This window comes from Hippoglossus stenolepis, chromosome 4 (assembly GCF_022539355.2).
Source record: "Hippoglossus stenolepis isolate QCI-W04-F060 chromosome 4, HSTE1.2, whole genome shotgun sequence".
Classification (NCBI taxonomy): Eukaryota; Metazoa; Chordata; class Actinopteri; order Pleuronectiformes; family Pleuronectidae; genus Hippoglossus; species Hippoglossus stenolepis.
This window is the reverse complement of record NC_061486.1, coordinates 20347514-20365996: the sequence shown is the minus strand read 5'-3', so window position 1 is coordinate 20365996 and position 18483 is coordinate 20347514. Positions and strand designations below refer to the sequence as shown.

General features: G+C 43.2%; 1 protein-coding gene across 4 annotated transcripts; it reads left to right on the top strand.

The window, feature by feature from the left end:
- The first annotated feature begins 1775 nt into the window (after positions 1 to 1775).
- Positions 1776 to 17885, top strand: akap1b (A kinase (PRKA) anchor protein 1b). 4 transcript variants are annotated; one of them, XM_035153825.2, is made up of 11 exons: positions 1776 to 2063; positions 6556 to 8192; positions 11814 to 11938; positions 12364 to 12490; positions 12651 to 12778; positions 13791 to 13968; positions 14569 to 14719; positions 15925 to 15992; positions 16183 to 16256; positions 16334 to 16399; positions 17445 to 17885. In XM_035153825.2, the coding sequence occupies exons 2-11, from the start codon at positions 6581 to 6583 to the stop codon at positions 17505 to 17507; spliced, it is 2592 nt and encodes an 863-aa protein (XP_035009716.1). In that variant the 5' UTR covers positions 1776 to 2063; positions 6556 to 6580; the 3' UTR covers positions 17508 to 17885. The 4 variants fall into 4 exon arrangements, with proteins under 4 accessions (XP_035009716.1, XP_035009719.1, XP_035009718.1 ...); XM_035153828.2 differs by lacking the exon at positions 1776 to 2063 and adding an exon at positions 2204 to 2328; XM_035153827.2 differs by lacking the exon at positions 1776 to 2063 and adding an exon at positions 3373 to 3491.
- The last annotated feature ends 598 nt before the right edge of the window (positions 17886 to 18483 follow it).

Sequence of the window (18483 nt, the reverse complement as noted above, 5' to 3'; positions counted from 1 at the left end):
GCAGAAATTGACCTTCAGGAAATACATGAAAAGCTGCTTCATTGATATTTCATTATGGGATTAATCCTGGAGTGGTGGGTATGTGACCACACTTTACACTTAAAGCTGCAGATCAAAGCATGTTTGCCATGTAGATAGGAGGTTTTGTTTTCATCTGGATGTGTTAGTTTGTCTGTTATGGGTAAACATTTTCAAGTTTCAATAGCGTCTTTGATCCTACATTACAATTTCTCAAAATGCTACAGAATCCCAACATTTGTGAGGGTCAGCCCTGTGAGGGACAGGGAGGTACAGTCATCACCTATGAACTGTGAAGGATCCATTTCCCTGCAAACCTGCACAGGATGAGTTTTTAAAACACTGTGTAGATGGGAAGACTATCTTGCTTGGCTAATAGTAATAGATCTTGACCAAGGCTTGCTGTAGGTTGTGTACTGGGAGCTTCTGTGTACGTTCAAAGCTGTGGTTGATGGATATGTTCTTTGGTAACTTTTGGAAGGAACTTTTTGGAGGAACTTTTCACACAACAAACTGAAAAACATCATCCAGTACTTTCCTCTTACCTCCTGTAAGTACCAGGGAACAAGATCTTATTTTTGTTCAACATGATCCAAACCTTTGAGCTGATGATAATCAGCTTGTTCATGTCGTCATCATGACACACCATGCTGTAAAGGACTCTGTAAAGCCATTTTCAGACATGACCTGCTCTGTATTTGCTTCAGTCCACATATCAGGGAGTACATTTGAATGTCTTACAGCCACCAGCCACTGACAATCTCCTCTGCTGCTAGTTCAACTTGTGGAATCTTGAGAAGATCCAAAATCATCTAATTCCCTGATAAAGAGGTGCATTGACCCATCAATATTATGTGAAGGTAATTGACAAATTGTTTTGGTAAATAAATAAATACATGGCTGTCTCTAATTGATTTCTATTTTTTCCAACTACATGGGAATGTGGACATTTAACTAGCAAACTACAACTGCAGAATATGATTTACTGCAATGTCATCAACATAACTCTGCAAACAATATCTAGTTCGTTGGGTGCGCTCTTTGGCTCAATTTCATGGGGTAATGGGTTCCTGGACGAGCATTTAGCCCAATTCCAATCATTGTTATCTGTCATTCCATATTGTGGGAAAGCATATAAACCAAATATAAGCCCACTGGGAAAGAGCCCGGTCTGCCAGATTCACCACTGACAATATTTGACATATTTGTGTCATACTTGTTTTAACTTATCATCAGATTAAAATCATAATACAAATCCTCTTTGATGTAAGATGTTCGCAAATACATTTTAAGTTTTGCATTATCTCTATCTGTGTGCACGTGTGTGTAAATAAATGAGAAACAGTAAGATATTGAGATCAGTTGTCTTTTACATTCATTTTCCTGTAGGCTTTAATTAGAGTTGACGTCACCCTTGTGATATGGCGCTTCATAAATATAATTGAACTGAATTTAATAAATAAAATAAAGAATTTTAATTATTTTGGTCTGGTTGCACAGTAAGTGGAAATCATCTCTTATAGACTGATCAGATATGAGAAGAACTTCAAACTGGATCTTTACTAATGTTTTCTTTGGTTATTTTTTTACGAGATGATGATTGAGAAATGACATTTATCTCCCTGCACATTTCACCTTGTGCTGTTACTGCACGTTTTATGTGGATCTGACGCCAGTTCGGGTTCAGATTTGCGCCATGATGACACGGGGAGCCAGGAGGGTGCTAATCATAGACTGTGCATAAAGGGGAGCTTATTCGGACATGACACCTTCATGCTGAGCTGCCATCAAAGTCATGCAAATGCGTGTCTGACATAGTAGCCTTCTACTCTACTGCATTCGCAGTTAACGCGAGACCACGGACGAGTAGAACGCCCAAGTATCGCGAGCTTTCACCAGCTGTTGGGTCTGTTTTTTTTTTTAAGAGTGATGCTAGTCGGTCAACACGTGGGGAGGAGAGACTGACTTTCCAAGAGGACACATTAGACAAAGACAAACTATCAGTAGAGCTCTCACCGTGGCGGCGCCGTGGAACCTAAAATACTGTAAGTAAACCCAAACACTGCGGAGAGGAGAGGGCGCGTTTAGCAGCTAAGGTGGAGGAGCGTGCTAGTCAGTAGCATCTGCATCATGTCCACACCGTGCGACTTAGTTCAAATCCTCGCACGGAGGTGTCACACACGCACATCGTGAGAAAACACCGGTTGACTGACACCGTCCCCGGGTCTCCGCGAGCTGTCTGCAGTGACCGGTGCCGCTGGAGGGGCGCAGTAGTCCCATGTCATTGAAACGACTAGCCTACACATCTCTGTAAGTTCACAGGCAGCGCACTCGTGCTAGCCTCTGTCCCGGTTGTGTAAGTGAAATCCCCCTGATTCCCTCTCTCCTGTCGTCGCTGTGCTCGGACTGACGACGGGGTCGTGTGGCCTGGATAGTGACAAACGCGTCTCGGCATAATGTCCCCGGCTCTCATTCAGCCCAGGCCGGCTAGCAGGCTAACCCAGGAGGTCTGAGGCCCAGGCAGAGCAGGAGCTTCTCCTCGGCTCAAAATGTCCTTTAACCCTTGCGCCAGTGTGACACTTGCCCTCGGTGGTGCGTTAGGGTGCGTGTAAAGCTGCGTTATGCAATGGCTGCGTGTAGTGGCCCAGCGCTGTGGCCAGTGTGGTGAATGGAAGTCCCGAGGTCGGGTCAAACACGAGGCTTTAACCGTGTTACCGGCCGACGCTCATGGTCACCGGGCCAAAACATAATGCAGTGTGGGGAATGTGCGTTTAGCCGCCCCCTCGTTTTAATGCGTGTTTATAGTGATCGGAGACGTGTTTTTAGGATTTATAACCAAAATGCTGGTTAGCCGGCTAACTTGAGTGATACCTGCTACCCTGCACTGCGGCCTCCCAACCAGCCATGCTTTATTCCCAGCAGTGGAACGCTAGCGTCAGGTCACAGCCTTCTAGCCCGAATCACACCAGACTCCCTGTGGATATCTGTCATTTAACACTTGACCCGGCTGGTGGCAGATTGTTGTGGGTTTTATCCCTCGTTCCAAGTTCCTCCTGAGGATATTTAGAGTTCCCCGATTTAATTCGGCTTCAATGTCAGGGGCACACGTTTCTATGAATTGTTTCTATGAAAAAGGTTAGTTTCTTTAGGACACAGGCAAGCTAAGGTGCAGAAAGACACGTCCAGGGTCTTGTTTTTTATTTCGTAGTCTTCCTGCACGGAGACGTCAGAGTGTAAGAAGTTAACGTGCAGCTACACGCTGTCGCACGGACCGGCTAGCTAGTGCCGTTAGCCGATGTTGTTATGGAGCGGACGCACACGGGAATGATAGTATTGCGCTACGCGGCGCTGCACGACGCCAGTGGGATTATGTATTACGTTCATTGTGTGTATTATGAGCACGTAGCTCGTGTGACATTAGCGAAGTCGCTGCCGGACGTCGGGTCGTCTAATGGACAACGAGGGCGGCGGAGGTGCGGTTTCTCGACGCCTTTTCTGCGGCAGTGATGTGCTTTCTCTGGTCTTATGGTTGTCCGTCGGCTAAACAGCAGGATTAGCATGTAGCTAACGTCAACGCGACTGTAGCGGTGCAGCCACTGTTGCCTTCTTGTGACCCGTCAATGTGAGCTGATTTAATATTATTATTATTATTCCACACAGGGGACGTGTTGAGGAACCACCCTGCATTTCAACCTGCAGGCAGTTTCCACATTAATGTTAATGTCGCCCTCAAGAATTGGGCTTGTGTTTGAAAACCACACTCCTCCATGAGCAAACAGTGACTGAAGAACAGCACAGTGGAGTTTCCCCATGTCGGCGGCGCAGTGTCCGGCCTTGTGTCAGATGTTACTAACCCGGGATTGACCTTTTTCTGATATCGTAAGCTCAAAGGTCATGTTGCGTGACTGGGAGCGAACCTGTGCTGAGTGAGCGCAGAACAATGGGTCTGATAAGAGCAAGTATGTCGATCACAAAGGATCAGCAGAAGTGTAGTGTGTAACAGTGTCATGTCGTTATTGGGTGATTCGGGTGGTAGTATGGACACTAGACTGTACCCACTGTGCAAGCTGCTTAGGTGGCTTGTGCTGGGCTTGTTGGAAGTTTCCAACATGTGAATGCAGCCTGACCACTCCCCTATCCAAGCCACCAAGGTCACAGAGCTGGATCTTGGCTGGAAGGTCAGGGAAAGCACCGGGGAATACCAGTCCGTCCTGTAAGGAGCGCTGTGGATTTGTTTGACTGCCCGTAACTTGTAATATAACCTTGTTCAAGGTGAATGTAGTGTGGGCCACCATTTCATAGGCACATGCACAGATCAGCCACAACATAACAAGGTTAGATGTGGCTGAATGTTGTGTCAGTGTTTATTTATCTGTTTGATTGTGTGTTTATATATTTACTTTACACACGCGCGCACACAGTGGCATTCAAAAAAGTTCATTATTTTATGCATGTTTCCCGTTCTAGTTTAGGTGCCCATATGGTGACATTTTAATTGTTGATCACTCACATTTTTGCAATTTTATTACTATAATAATTACATTTTTAGCTTTATCATGAAAATATATTTTACAAACTCTGGAGCACTCCCTGTTCAGGCCCAAATCATTTGTTGATGAGCAAACTCCTAAAAAATAATTTTGATTCCTTATGTAGTGTGCAAAAGTTGAAGGGTAAACGCTTGTCTACTCTACATAAAAGCTGCCTCAGTTTAGTAGTTGTACGTGCTAATATCAAAGCTTTTCATTTTATGCTTTGTGTATATATACCTATAAACTTACCTAAGATAAACCAACAAACCACAAAGGTGCCACATGCTGTAACCAACTGTGGTTAGAGGTTAGGATGTAAATGTCTTTTCATGAATTAGGAATTGTGTGTTCAGTTACATCGTGTACCTTCATGATATGTTGGAGGTTTGGAGTTAACCCAGTCTCAAGTGGCTGTTGCTTCCAGCTCTTCAGCTCACCAGTTCATTGGGGATTCTTGTCATATGATCCCTTAGAAACTGAACTGGCTGCTTATTCTTAGCCAGGAAGAACCAGGTGCATATCTTACACACTCTTTATTTCCTAGATGTGGGTATATTGTTGGAGCTCATGGACTGTCCGTCTTACTTTTCTGCTTGCTATGGAGACTGCAGTCCTTTTGATGAGTCTTGTTTAATTTATTTCCATCAGATTGAAAGAATTCTTAATATTGATCTACATAATTGCTGTTACACATCATGTCTATATTGTTAATGCTTTTTCTGTGGGATCGACCTGAAGCCGCGGAGCAACAGTTTTCTAAATTCACCTGTTGATGCGTTCAGGGATACTTTGACATTTAACAGCAGCATTTGTATTACAACAACTTACCAAATCCACTCAGACACTTTACAGATGCTTGTGCTATTTGTATTTCAAACAATGGATCTAATTGGCAAAGGGCCTCTTGCTGATTTTGACTTTTTGTATGTCTGCACAGCCTTAACTGTTAAACTTTGAACGCCCATGATTACAGGAGCTTTGACCAAAATAACAGAGAATAAATAATAACATGTGATTGACCTATTTCAGCCTGAAATACACGACTGATGATTTCTGTTTCACCTAATGATCACATGTCTTCCAGTGCTTGTATTCAATGTGCCTATTTTTCACCGGTTGAATTTACTTGCTAAGAGACAGACAGCTGCAAAACCCTATTTTATCAATGCTCATCTTAGTGCATTACTAAACAAAGTGTCCAACGACCAGTAGTCACTGACGGAATTTTGCCCAATCTTTACAATTCATATTTAATGTAGAGAATATGTAATATAAATGTTTTTCACAACATTATAGCATGTCATTAATGTAGTTATTTCATTTCCTTTACCTGACAGATGCACACAGCTTTCATTTCCTAGTTCCGGAACTACAACCCCCAAAAAAGGCTTTTTTTGTTACTTGATATTGAAAATATAGAAACAGGAACTCTGCCTTTCCTCTGCAGGGGGCTGGCAGTTGATTATGTGGACCAAGTGTCAGTGCCAGCAGCCATAGAGGTCAAAAGTCCAGCACCCTCTGTCTCGCTCTCGCTCTCGCTCTCTGTCTCGTTCTGTCTGTCTCATTCTGTCTGTGACCGAGAGAAAATTTGAAAGTTGTAGAACACGATCAGACATTATTTGGGCCAATTCTCAGTATTTAGGATTGGGATCGGACATCTCCACTCCTAGGTATCCTGTTGTTATAGAAGCCTACCTAAGACTCTCAATCCTGCTGTGAATGCCATAACCCCAAGGTTGGATCATAACATTGTCATGCCCTCAGCAGTTACACATAGATGTATCGTTTTCAAGAGGATCGCAGCAGATTTTATTGATATGAAACTGATTTTTAGTCTTTTGTTGATTGACTAGGGGATATATCTTATTGCCCAGTGTACATCCATTAAAAGACTAAATTAAAGGGTAAAATGAAGTTAAATCCTTAAATCGTGCCGTTTTGCCAGAACTGCTATGAATTGCATTCAGTCAACTAATACTAATCCGTCTGTCTTTGCTACTTTCAGGTGTAGCTGCTAGTGTCCTGAGGAAATGCCGCTGAGGTTTCGCTCTGTTGTACCCTACACGCTTCCTGGAGTACTCGCACTTATCGGCTGGTGGTGGTACATCTCGCGGAAGAAAGAGCGCCTCATCAGTCATGGCAGCCCAGAGGAGGCTCCGACTGACACAGGCCTTCGAACATCTCCAGCAGAGGGTAGCAATGGTTTGATTGAAAAAGGCACTGTATCCCCCACAAATGACACAGAATGCCCAACCCACAGACCTCCAAAGGTCACTGACAAGAAAAGCGATCCTGAGAACATTTCCTTAATCCATGTCCTGGACAGCAAAGCAGCACCTTTACCAGAACTAAGTTCTGAAGAAGCTGCATCTCTTCTTGGCAGAATAAGGGGCGAGGAAGTCCATAATGCCTGTGTCTTGACGCAACCAGCTTTTGGCAAAGGCGACAGCCTGCAGGTGTCTTGGAAAGACCATAAAGACCCAGAGAAAAGCTCATCACTTGGTTTGGTAACAGAGTTGGAGATACACCAGCTCAATGATCCAGCCTCTGCTCCCGAAGCCTCGGTAGAAGAGGTGGTCTTGCCTTGCCGGTCTAATGAAGTCACCAGCTGCCCCCCCACAACAGCCTACCTGTCTGACGCAGAGAGGCCTGAGCCAGAGGGAGAAGTTGCAAAGTATCACAGCACTATTAATGCCCAAGATGAGATCATTGTTTGTGCAGTCACCCCAGCCAAAGTGCAGAGAGCGATCCGATCAGAAGCTGACACTCTAGAGACGCCCCCATCGGCGCAGGATTTTCATCAACATATTCTAACGAGCACACCTGCAGACACGGATCCGACCTCCATAGCCTCGACCATTGCACAAGACTCCATCACCTCATCAGTGACCCTAGGGGACATCCAAATACACAGCAGCAGTGAAGAGGAGCAGGATCTGGAGCGTCTGGCAGCTGGACTCATATGTGGGGTCATTTCGGCAGCCACCCAGGAGGTCCTTGGGGTTAACAGGTGCCAGGTCACAGACAACAGCAAGCCCAGCAGCAGCAGCACACCACTGGCTAGCGGCAGACAACGCTCTCAACAGGAGCCAATCACAACTACACAGCAGCACCACCATCTACTGACAAGCTCCTCGCAGATCAGCTGTGAGTCTCGAGAGGCAACAGAGAAAGAACAGCCAGGAATGACTAATGGATGCTCCTCAGCTCCCGTATGGGAGACCGCTGAGATCAGGCAAAGGGTTCATCAGACAAACACTCAGACAGGCCACTGGCCAACACCATCGCAGGAAGAAGCACAGAGTGTGCCACTGCTAAACACGCAACTGAAAAGTGATGAAGTAGCCGTGCTGGCCGAGGACTCAGCCTGCAGCACATGCCACTCTGAGGATGGCATCAGCAGCGAGGACCTTCAGAACAGCATGTTCGATAACCAAATGGATGTAATCCAAATTACAGACTTGTCAGCAAGAGAAGCCACACAGCCTCGGTCGCTGGTTGAGACTGCCACAGACGCAACAGTTTTGGACGTAACTGAAGAAAACTCTGTGGATGCTGCATGTGAAATAAAGAGACTCAACGGAATGGGCCTGAGGAATGGAGCTCATGGGGCATGTGAGGTGGAGACGGACCAGTCGGGAGGTGAGACATCAATCTGTTTATTCTGGGCATTGGTGTAAGCAGTGTTGCTAAATCCTGATACTGTGACGGTCTGAGGCCAATAGTGATATTGTAGAGTTTCAAAATCTGATAGATGCATCAACTGAGAGTAACATTGTAGATATTTACACTTAACACTCAAACTGACTTTTGTTGCTGAGGATGGTACAAACTGTAAACAGGAAGCTAACCATTATTTCTCAGACTTTGTGTGTACTCTATTTTATTCACATCAGACGACAAATGAAAAAAAATGTTTTGGAATTACCAGGTAAATAGACTCAAGTATGCTGTTGAAGGAGTTTAGTGTGGTGCAGCTTCTGTGCAGGTGATTTGGACTGTTGCTGGCTGGAGTAGCAATTTATAAATATATGTATTGAAGGAATAACATCAGTCATTATGTTTAGCATTTATGTTAATTAAAATCTGTATCTGTAGATGAGAACCACCCTGGTGCATCAGTAACTACTAATCTAATAAAACATAACAAATACTGCAACATCCACATACACTCAAATCAGTCTGCTTTCAATAAAGAGGGTGAAATGGTAAGAGGTAACCTAGACTACAATTCCTGCTGTTTTCTGTTTTGAAGTTGTCTGGGATTTTCTTCCCAAACTTGATAAGTTCTCAGCCAATCACAGTGGAGACATTCACCACCTGTCTTTCAACAACTCTTCATCTATTTATTGGAGATTTTTTCAAAGCAGTTGCCCAAGTCGTAGGTTGATAACCCTACTTAGCCCTATGAGACTGTGATTTGAGAATATGAGCTATACAAATAAGATTTGATACTGATAAGAAAAAAAACAGAAACTGCACAATACTATACAGTATTGCAATCACAACATCTTTTTCCCTTTTTAATCATCTTGTCTGTGTGGGGATCCACCAGTGCACTGCTGATACATGACACACTCACAAGTAGATGTAAACATTGAATGATATAGAATTGAACAGAATAGATCAAATCTATTGTCAGTTATCCCCAAGCTATTTGAGTCAGTATCACACCAATAGACCACATCAGTGTTGGATCGGTGCATCCCTAACTCCCCTTGTGACAATGTCAGTGACATCCTCCAGGAACCATCATCAGTCTTCAACTGGCCCAGCCTTTTCGATCTCCCCAGCTCCCTTTCATAAAAAGGTCTGGTACCATCCACTAAGTGAACCCCCAATTCAAACTTGTTTTAATTACACTTCTAAATGTACTTTCTGAGCCAACGTCAAAGACTGCAGCACAGGTCTAATTCTTGACTGCATCGCCTTGCTGGTCCAGTGGCTTCAATCAATCCAACATCTAGGGCAGTCAGTTTTTCCAAAAATCAAGTTCGAACAGATTTCACATGACACACAATCTGTTGAATATAGTCAGACGAGGTTGAACACTTGACGTGGCTCCGCGTGTCTGTGTTGCCTCCTCAGCTGCTGCTAACAGGTGAGCCCACTGATGTTATAAGGCAGTTGCGTGGTACAAAGACACAGTCTCACCTTTGATAATAACTTTACCACTTACATTGTAGAACCCAAAATGCTTCCACATGCTGCTTCTCAGATGCTCTGGTGTCATGGTTGTCCGCTAAGGACGGCTTTGCTTGCTAGCCTCCACTTTCATAGCAAAACAACCTAACATTACTGACTTATTTTACTGATCGGTCAAGTGGGTATGCAATAGATCAAGCTGAATGTGAAAGCCCTCTGCTGGATCTGAAGACAAACTACTTCACGCGGTCTGATGCGCTTCGAGATTGTATATTATGAATTTGAATTGGCCATTACAGGTTGAATACAAACATTTCCCAACAAGTTGAATGAATGGCAGAATTAAAAGTGACAGCTCTAACATCTACACCATGACCCTTTCTCCACCATGGTATGGCAACTCCATAGGACCCGTCATGTCTGAGAACATAGTTCCCTATGGTATTCCCTTCCAGCCAGCTGGTATGACGTTACTGTGGAATTTGATCTGCCCAAGCTCAGAATACTCCTCAAACAGCTTGATGGTCTCCTCCTCCCTGAGGCCTTCAGGGAGCAGTTTGTCTCGGGTCAGACCTACACTCCCATTTTCCTGAAATGCCCACATGACCATAATCGTCCCCTTCTGCTTGGCAGGGATGACATTCAATACTTAATTAGTTCAGTAGTATCCAATACTTCATGTTATTGTGGTGGAACGCTTTTATTGTGAAGCAGTGATAATGATGTTTGTGTCTTTGTCTTTTCGTAGAAGGACATGAGTGAGCACTTTGACTGGAGATCTGAGAGGAAAAAACGGATTACCTATTAAATGCAACCAGGCTGCTTGTGATGTAAAATCCAACGTAAATACTCATCTTTCCACCAGCACACTAATGCCTCTCAAAAAATTAATTTAAATGCAGGGTTGAAGAATATTCATCTTCGAGCTATATACAGCCCATTACAAAAAGCCTCTCAGAAATACAAAGAAATGTCTCCTGATGGGGATTGTAGACAATATCGTGAAATAGAGTTACATGTGCTCCAAGGTCGTGCCTTTGGGCTTCATGTCTGTAAGGTCACAGTCAGGGTGAAAGAAACCTATTTAGCTGTTTTGTATCATTGCTGGAATCATGGTGACTCGAGAAAATAAAACAAGGTACAGACTTTCCAAAAGAAATGGAAAAAACATTTATTTTGTTGAAGTAAAAAAAAAACTAGCCAGTGGGCCTAGTTTGCAGCAAAGTGCTCGCTGTGATGAAAAAGACTGATTCAAGTGTCGTTCCAGCTTGAAACATGCAGCTAAACTGGATGAGTTACAAGTCACTTGAATAAAGTAAATACTCTTCAGCAGAGTTTGAGTGGACAGCAAGTCCGCACTGACAGAGACAATGTTGTGCAGGCAAGTTTTGCAGTGTACGAGCTTAAAGCTAAGAAGCTGAAACCTCATTCACCTTGTTTCCACTGAGTCAAATTGTGTGTGGTGGGCAAACACTGTATTTTCCTCCTGTGCAAAAACAAAGGTCTGCTATGACATCTGAATATGCTGGTGACTTTGCGAAAGCCCTTCAGGCATTTGGCGAGACGTTTTACTTTGAAAAGTAAACAAAAGGATCTGAATATGTTTGTTGAGCTGTTTAATGTTGATGTGCCTGAAAACCTACAACACAAAATCCCTGAGCTGAAAAGCAACGACAAGTTCAAAGCTCAGGACAACTCTTCTTAAGTTCTGTAAACAGTTTTTATGTCCCAAGGATTTCCCCATTCTGACATGTGCTCTGAAGTTTGCAAGTGTTTTAGACAACCCGCTGCTTTGACTCCATTCTACACAAAACTGACTGACACTTAAAAATCACTGATGTTAACTTAGAAAACCAGCCAGTTCCAGCCATCACATAAAAGAGGCTAGAATGATGTACTCTATGTATCCCGAAATGCATGAGGCCTATGGTCCTCCAAGGATGTTTCACTTGGCGCTTAGTAGGAAAACGGTTAGCCACTTTTGGTCGGAAGGCTGGGTGTCGGCAACAAATAGGGTAGGGTGTAATGTGCACCTGAACTATTGACATTGTTGTGAATTTGAATATCGCTGGTAAAGGTGCTGGTTACTGATTATTGTTTGTGTGTGTGTGTATCCAGGCTCTGATGTGAATAGTATGGACTCAATGGACAGTGGCTGCACTATGGGTACTGGGGAAAGCCAGAGCAACCACGCTGCCCCCTCGAGCTCTGAGCTCATCATCTGGGAGATCGAGGTGCCAAAGGTGAGTCAGGACAACTGACAGGATTAAAAAGAACATACCTCTTCATTGTGACATGATCTCTTTACACCAAACACACAAGCTCACTTCCTCTTTCCCAGCGTTTGTGCAACGGTTTAACCATATATGCTGACTCTTAATAAAATTGACTGGGAAGAAAAAGTTTTCCAATATTTTGAAATATAATAATCATATAATTGCAGACTGAGAATTCACTGAAAAGATCAGGCTATTTTTAAGAAATGTATTGTCTCAAGACTAAACTTACTAGATGCTAATAATTTAATTTTGGGGAATAAGTTTGTTTTCTATTAAGAAGAGTCTGTATTGTGGCTTGGCTCTTGGTGTTTGTTACGTTCTTGTTGTTTTGTATTAATGAATGGTCCTTTCGACGTGTCACATTTCACCTGCGTGTCTTCCTGCACCAGCAACTTGTCGGGCGGTTAATCGGCAAGCAGGGAAGATTCGTGAGTTTCATCAAGCAAAACTCTGGTGCAAAGATCTACATCTCCACCCTGCCTTACACCCAGGACTTCCAGATCTGTCACATAGAGGGTGAGTGAGGCCGACCACGTCTTCACTTCAACTCATGTCGTCTGATGTGAAGGGGTTGGGATGGCAGGAAACCAGATTGTCAGTGGGAGAAAAACAGCAGATCATGTCACAGAAACTTGTTTTGGACTGCACCTAAACTAACTGTGGTCTCTCTCTGCAGGTACGCAGCAGCAGGTGGACAAAGCCCTGTCATTGATTGGGAAGAAGTTCAAAGATCTGGATTTAACAAACCTATATGCCCCTCCAGTGCCCCAACTCGCATTGCCATCACTTCCTATGACCTCCTGGGTAAGGATGGGCTCTGTGCCTCCACTTGTATACAACTCCTGAAAATCCTTTAATTTTGTAATATTAATCCAAAGGGGAGGGGCAGGCTGGGTTGGAGTACAGACACATGTTTGCACCTTCTTGTTTCTGTAAAGAGAAGTTTCAATAGTTTTGTTTTAATGCAGAATGAACAGGGATGGGAAATGTCTACTAGCGGGAAGTGTTTGTCAAAAAATAAAAGTTTATCAATTTACTCATTTAGTCCTGGTTGTGTGGAAGTAACACGACAAAGACATTAAGCAGTTCAGTGGCCTCACCTTGAGTCACAGTTGGTGACCGGTGCCATTTTGGATTCATTTTTAGTTTGGTAAAATACACAGATTCGTTAAGCTGCACAGCCAACAAATCTTTCCCATTCCCTTTTGCCTCTCTCTCAGACATCATAGTGCAGTGACAAAATATGTTGTTAAAGTCCAGTCAACCCAGTAGAATATCTGTGGTTTATATACAGTACTGGTTGAAATAACCGTATTCATAATTTTAGTAACCAAACAAGCTACCTAGAAGTACAGAATGGAAAGATCTAGATTCAGAACCTGTACAAATCTTTCGGACCCCATCCTGTCACAGTAGAACGACAAAACACCACAAGTGTTTCCTCTGGTCACTGGTGAGAAAATATAATGCAGCAGAAAATCCAGTTAAAAGACACAAACATGCTGCACATACACGTAGGTTTGTTCTCATGTCAGACAGGACTTTACAACACTGGAACATGAATTCATCAATAGTTATTTTCTTCTACATCCCTGTCTTTGCAAAGTAAATATTAAAATTTGCATAATTCAAGCTATAACCTACAAGGTGTTTTATCTTGAATGTTTATTCATTGGCTGCTGCTTTGCATTTCAGGATAAGATTACAATTAATTTTATTCAAGTGTGGTTTTAGTCAAATGAAATGTACTTTAGATGGTAATTGTCCTAATTTACTGGTGCAGTAACAGTTGCTGACTTGTCATTTGTCCTCTCAGCTCCTGCTCCCCAGTGGAGTGACCGTTGAAGTGATAGTGGTGAACATCGTGTCAGCCGGCCACATCTTTGTCCAGCAGCACACACACCCCACCTACCACGCCCTGCGAAGCCTCGACCAGCAGATGTTCCTCTGCTACTCCCAGCCCGGCACCCCGGCCCTGCCCTCACCTGCTGAAGGTAACCATGGTCACATGGTGGGATCAGAGCACACTGATAATGTTTCTGCCCTTTCAGTCATTCTCTTCTCTTGTAAATCTTTGACACCATAAGCAGCTTGAACTGCATCTTCAAAAATCACAAAAATCCCCATGTTAAATTGGTGAGAATAAAAAGCCTTGGTTAAGGACCGTGGACTTTCTTTTCTCAGCAAATTAGAAAGAAGCAAAATTGTTTTTGAATCAAGTTGTATTTAAAGAGATGTCTCTCCTGGCAGATGTATGGACAGTGTGAATGTGATGTGAATAAGGTCAAAGTAGATTTTAAATTAATATATATTAGAAGTGTGAAGAAGGGTCACACACATTGTAACCAGTTGCGTGTCTCTTGTCGTCTTACATGAAACTCAAGGCAGTTTAAGTGTGCATAAGCTTTATTGGATAAAGCAAATCCTGCTTCAAGATTATCTATTACTTTTATAAATTTGACTTTGTAAATGTTTAGTTTGTATTATAGTCAGCACTTGAACACAAAAAGAGTTGCCATGACCACAGGGCATGACTCAGTGTGGTTTCACTGTGACCTACAGCATCAATAATCGTCTGTTTGTGTGTCTTCCAGTCGGTGTGATCTGTGCAGCTCCGGCGGTGGAAGGGGCCTGGTGGAGAGCTCAGGTCATCACCTTCTATAAAGAAACCAATGAGGTGGAGATTAGATATGTGGATTACGGAGGCTACGACCGAGTGAAGATCGACTCACTACGACAAATAAGGTGAGTGCCACTGTATTAAAACCATTTATAAAGATGGACGACATGACTGCTCCCCAAAAGTGAAGCCAAAACCTCTTGAATGAACCCTGGTGGCTGGCTGCAGTATAAGTCATAAACCCTGTGTCCTCCATGTTGGTGGATGGAACGTGCACAAAACTAAAGTTAAAATAAACGTTAAAAACTATATTTTTTTCAAAGATGGTCCCTGTCATTTTAGGTAGTTCTTATCACACTGCTGTATGTTGAAGTGTTTATTTTTTTGGGTTGGTTTTAATTACTTATTTAATGCTATAAAAAGTGGGGTGAAATGTCAGTGATTGACAGTTGAGACAGACCAGCTCCATCCCATGATCGCTACTACTTGGACTCCAAATGACGTCATTGGTGTGATATTGCACTGTTCATATCTGGGATATTTCGGCTTCATTTCTGGATGGTAGGAGGAAGTTGAGATGTGTTGTTACACTCAAAACTTTAAAATTGAAAAAGGTTTCTTACAAACATAATCCAAGGACTTCTCTGGACTTCACAATCCAGATTCAACGCCAGAACTGTAATGAAAACAAATGTAGGGCAAATAGTGGTGGAACGATATGCCAGTAACCTGTCATGCTCAGCGTGAATGTTAGTATAAAAGGTTCCCGTGGCGGCTACTAAGAGGGGGCAGTGGGTAAGTTCACAGTCCAGACTGTTTGGAGGCGGAGAGAGTCGAGCAGCATCATAGCCTGGTGGATAAAGCTGTTTCTCAGTGTGGTGCATCAGCATCTGGTATCTTCTCCCAGAGGGCAGGAGACTGAAGAGGCTATGACAGGGATGAGTGGGGTCACTGAGTGGGGTCGCTCACTCTGCTGGTAGTGTTGTGGGCTGGGCGTGTGATGGAAATATCCTAGAGGGAGGAAGGTAGGGAGCAGTGACCTGTGCAGCCTCATTTATCTGCCATGTAGGGTAAGATAGACTCTAGAGGGGGCTATTCTTTTTGTTCTGGAAGTCCTACACCAAAGAGGAGGTATAAGCTCTGTGTACGTGTGAAATAACAGAAATTAATTTGTAAACTATCATCTGTGTTTTAATATTACTCACTGACAATATAGAAGGTTTCAGACATTTCTTAAAGCTACACTTTTTTTTAAAACTTTTCCCAGTATTTTTTAGATTAAATATGCTTCTAACATGTGATTTTCCTTTTCCCTCTTCTTATTTTCCAGGTCTGATTTTGTAACACTACCATTTCAAGGTGCAGAAGTGCTGCTCGACAACATCGCCCCGATTCCAGGTACAACCTTGTTTGTGTTTAGACATTTTAGAACTTACAGAACCAACACCAGTTTGACAGTCGAAGTGTCAGTTCTTTCAGTGTTGTCTTAATTTAATTTGTCTCAATTCCAAGTCTGAACTAATCCGTGTGCAGATATAGTTAGGTTGGAACTGATGTGTTGTGACATATGTGAAATGTGTTTCATCAGGAGAGGATCGTTTTTCACCAGAGGCGACATCGGCGTTGGAGGAGATGACCAGAGGAGTGGCGCTGCTTGCACAGGTGAGACCACCTCCATCACTGAAGCACTGCACAGAGTCAGCACTCATCTCTAACCTTTCATTTGTCTTTCTGTGAAGGTATCGAACTATGACAACAACACAGGCCTCCCACTGGTCCACCTGTGGAACATGGTCGGAGAGGAGGTATGAATACTACTTAAAATAACTTCTTTGTTGCATGTCTCTCAGGGCTCCAAACTAAATTTTTCATTTATGTGCATCCAAAATTTTTCACTGTGCCTTTTGGCAAAAATACACATAATAAACCTCTGGCCTGGCTGTGTGCGTCTCGTGTTGTTATTAATACGTGTCTCCTAAACTCTAGAGCGAATCAAACAAACACAAAGTAAACTTCAGCACTGTTTAGATCCTGATAACTTGTGATTAGTGTTGGTGTTTATAGTTAAAGTGTAAAGTGAGCACAGGTCAGCAGTAGTGTGGAGAGAGGACATGGTACAAATCAACCGCCGCTTCTACTCTGATCATAAAACGGGGTGCTTATCGTTAGACGCCCCAGCGCGACCAGGGGAAAATTGTCGCACTTCACAAATCTTTGGTCGCACTCTGGAGCCCTGTCTCTATATCTTTTATCTTATATTTATCTGCTGTATTCCCTCCCTGTCCACACCATTAATCTCCATCACTACAGTAAAATTTACAGTAAGAAAACTATTTTCTCTTTAAATTCCTTTTACTTCTAAATTATTTTCTTTGGTGTTAAGCTGCAATCAGTTAAACTCAATATTTCCTGCTCAGTCATTTCTCATTTAAAAAACGTACTCAAAGTTCATAATATAAATTTCTGGACCCAATTATCTGGACATATTCTGGTGTTTGCCTTTTACATTGAGAGCGCAGTAGGAGATTGTCCTGGTCAGACGCATTCATAACAACAAGAACATTTCTGGATCCTTCATGCAAGCGGTGGAGCCAGGGTAGAGCACACAGGAGGCGGAACATGATCCTGTGTAAACTAGTGTTATTGTTAACAGCACATCAACACTGGCGCTTTACCCTCTAACATACAGCTCCTCTATAAAATTTCAGGAAAAAGTGCACGTGTCAAGCCAGCGTCTGTCTTCAATGTGAATTAAATTTTGAATATCATTCATGGCAGTTTAACAGCATTCAAAAGAGCAGCAATGTTGAGACGACTGAAAAGAATTAATGACTTTTTGTCTCTTTCCAGGTGATTTCAGTGAACCGTACCCTGGCAGAGAGAGGCCTGGGTTCTTGGGTGGATGGATTTTGAACTCCTAACATGCTCTGACCTCGACACCTCCACCTGCCCCCCCCTTTCTCTCGTGGTCAGCAGTCTGGGATCCTGACCCGTGCTCCCAGCACCACCACTGGATCTAAGAAGATTGTTCTTCCTGTCTTTCTTTCATCTTTTTTGTTTTTGTTTTTTTTGTTGTGGTTGTCCTCGTTACCCTCCCTCATTCCTTTTGAAAAGAAAATTAAAAGATTGTTTGCAGGCATAATCTACGAGACCCAAGCACTGCTTCAAAATGAGACAACCTCCCCCTCTTGTACTTGTACAAAAAGAACTTAAAGAAGGAAAGGAAGAGGTACTTGGGAATTTTTTTAAAGAAAATCTATATTATAATTAAATAAAGGTGCAGCAAATATTTTTTTTCCTCCCCATCCTACCTTCATTTTTGCTCTGGGCCTTTGCACTTTGACTGTGGATCATCATGCTGTGTGGAAGGACAGGCGCCTCCATCAGACTATGTAGAGTGAGTTTCACTGACACATCGGCTAGAGTCGCCTGTAGGGCTTAACTTTTCAAACTTGACTCAGCAGATGTTGTGGGAGAGAGTCGCCTGGATAGAATGTGGGGGGCAGAGAAACTGAGACTGTTGACCCTGGTGGAGCACAGAGCACCCAGCTGGTCTGTTCAGCCCTGTGGCCTCATGAGACATGGACTTCTCTGGGGTCTCCCTCCAGAGCTGCAGCACCTCCAGCTCGTATAGAAGAGCGAGCTGGCTGCCTCTGCTCTACGATTCTCCACCAACTTTCACTGCGTTACAGAAGAATCAGGAATTTCAAGCACCCAGACAAGCCGTTGAATAGCTTTTCACAGTGGAACTTGGAAAGTTGGGCAATAGTTCTCAAAGTCATTATTTCCAAGGTGCATTTTTCTAACGGCCTGTTAAAGGTGACCTACAGCTGATACACTGCTTTGTGTTGGGCCTGTTTTACATTTGTTCTCTTTTTAAACACTGACT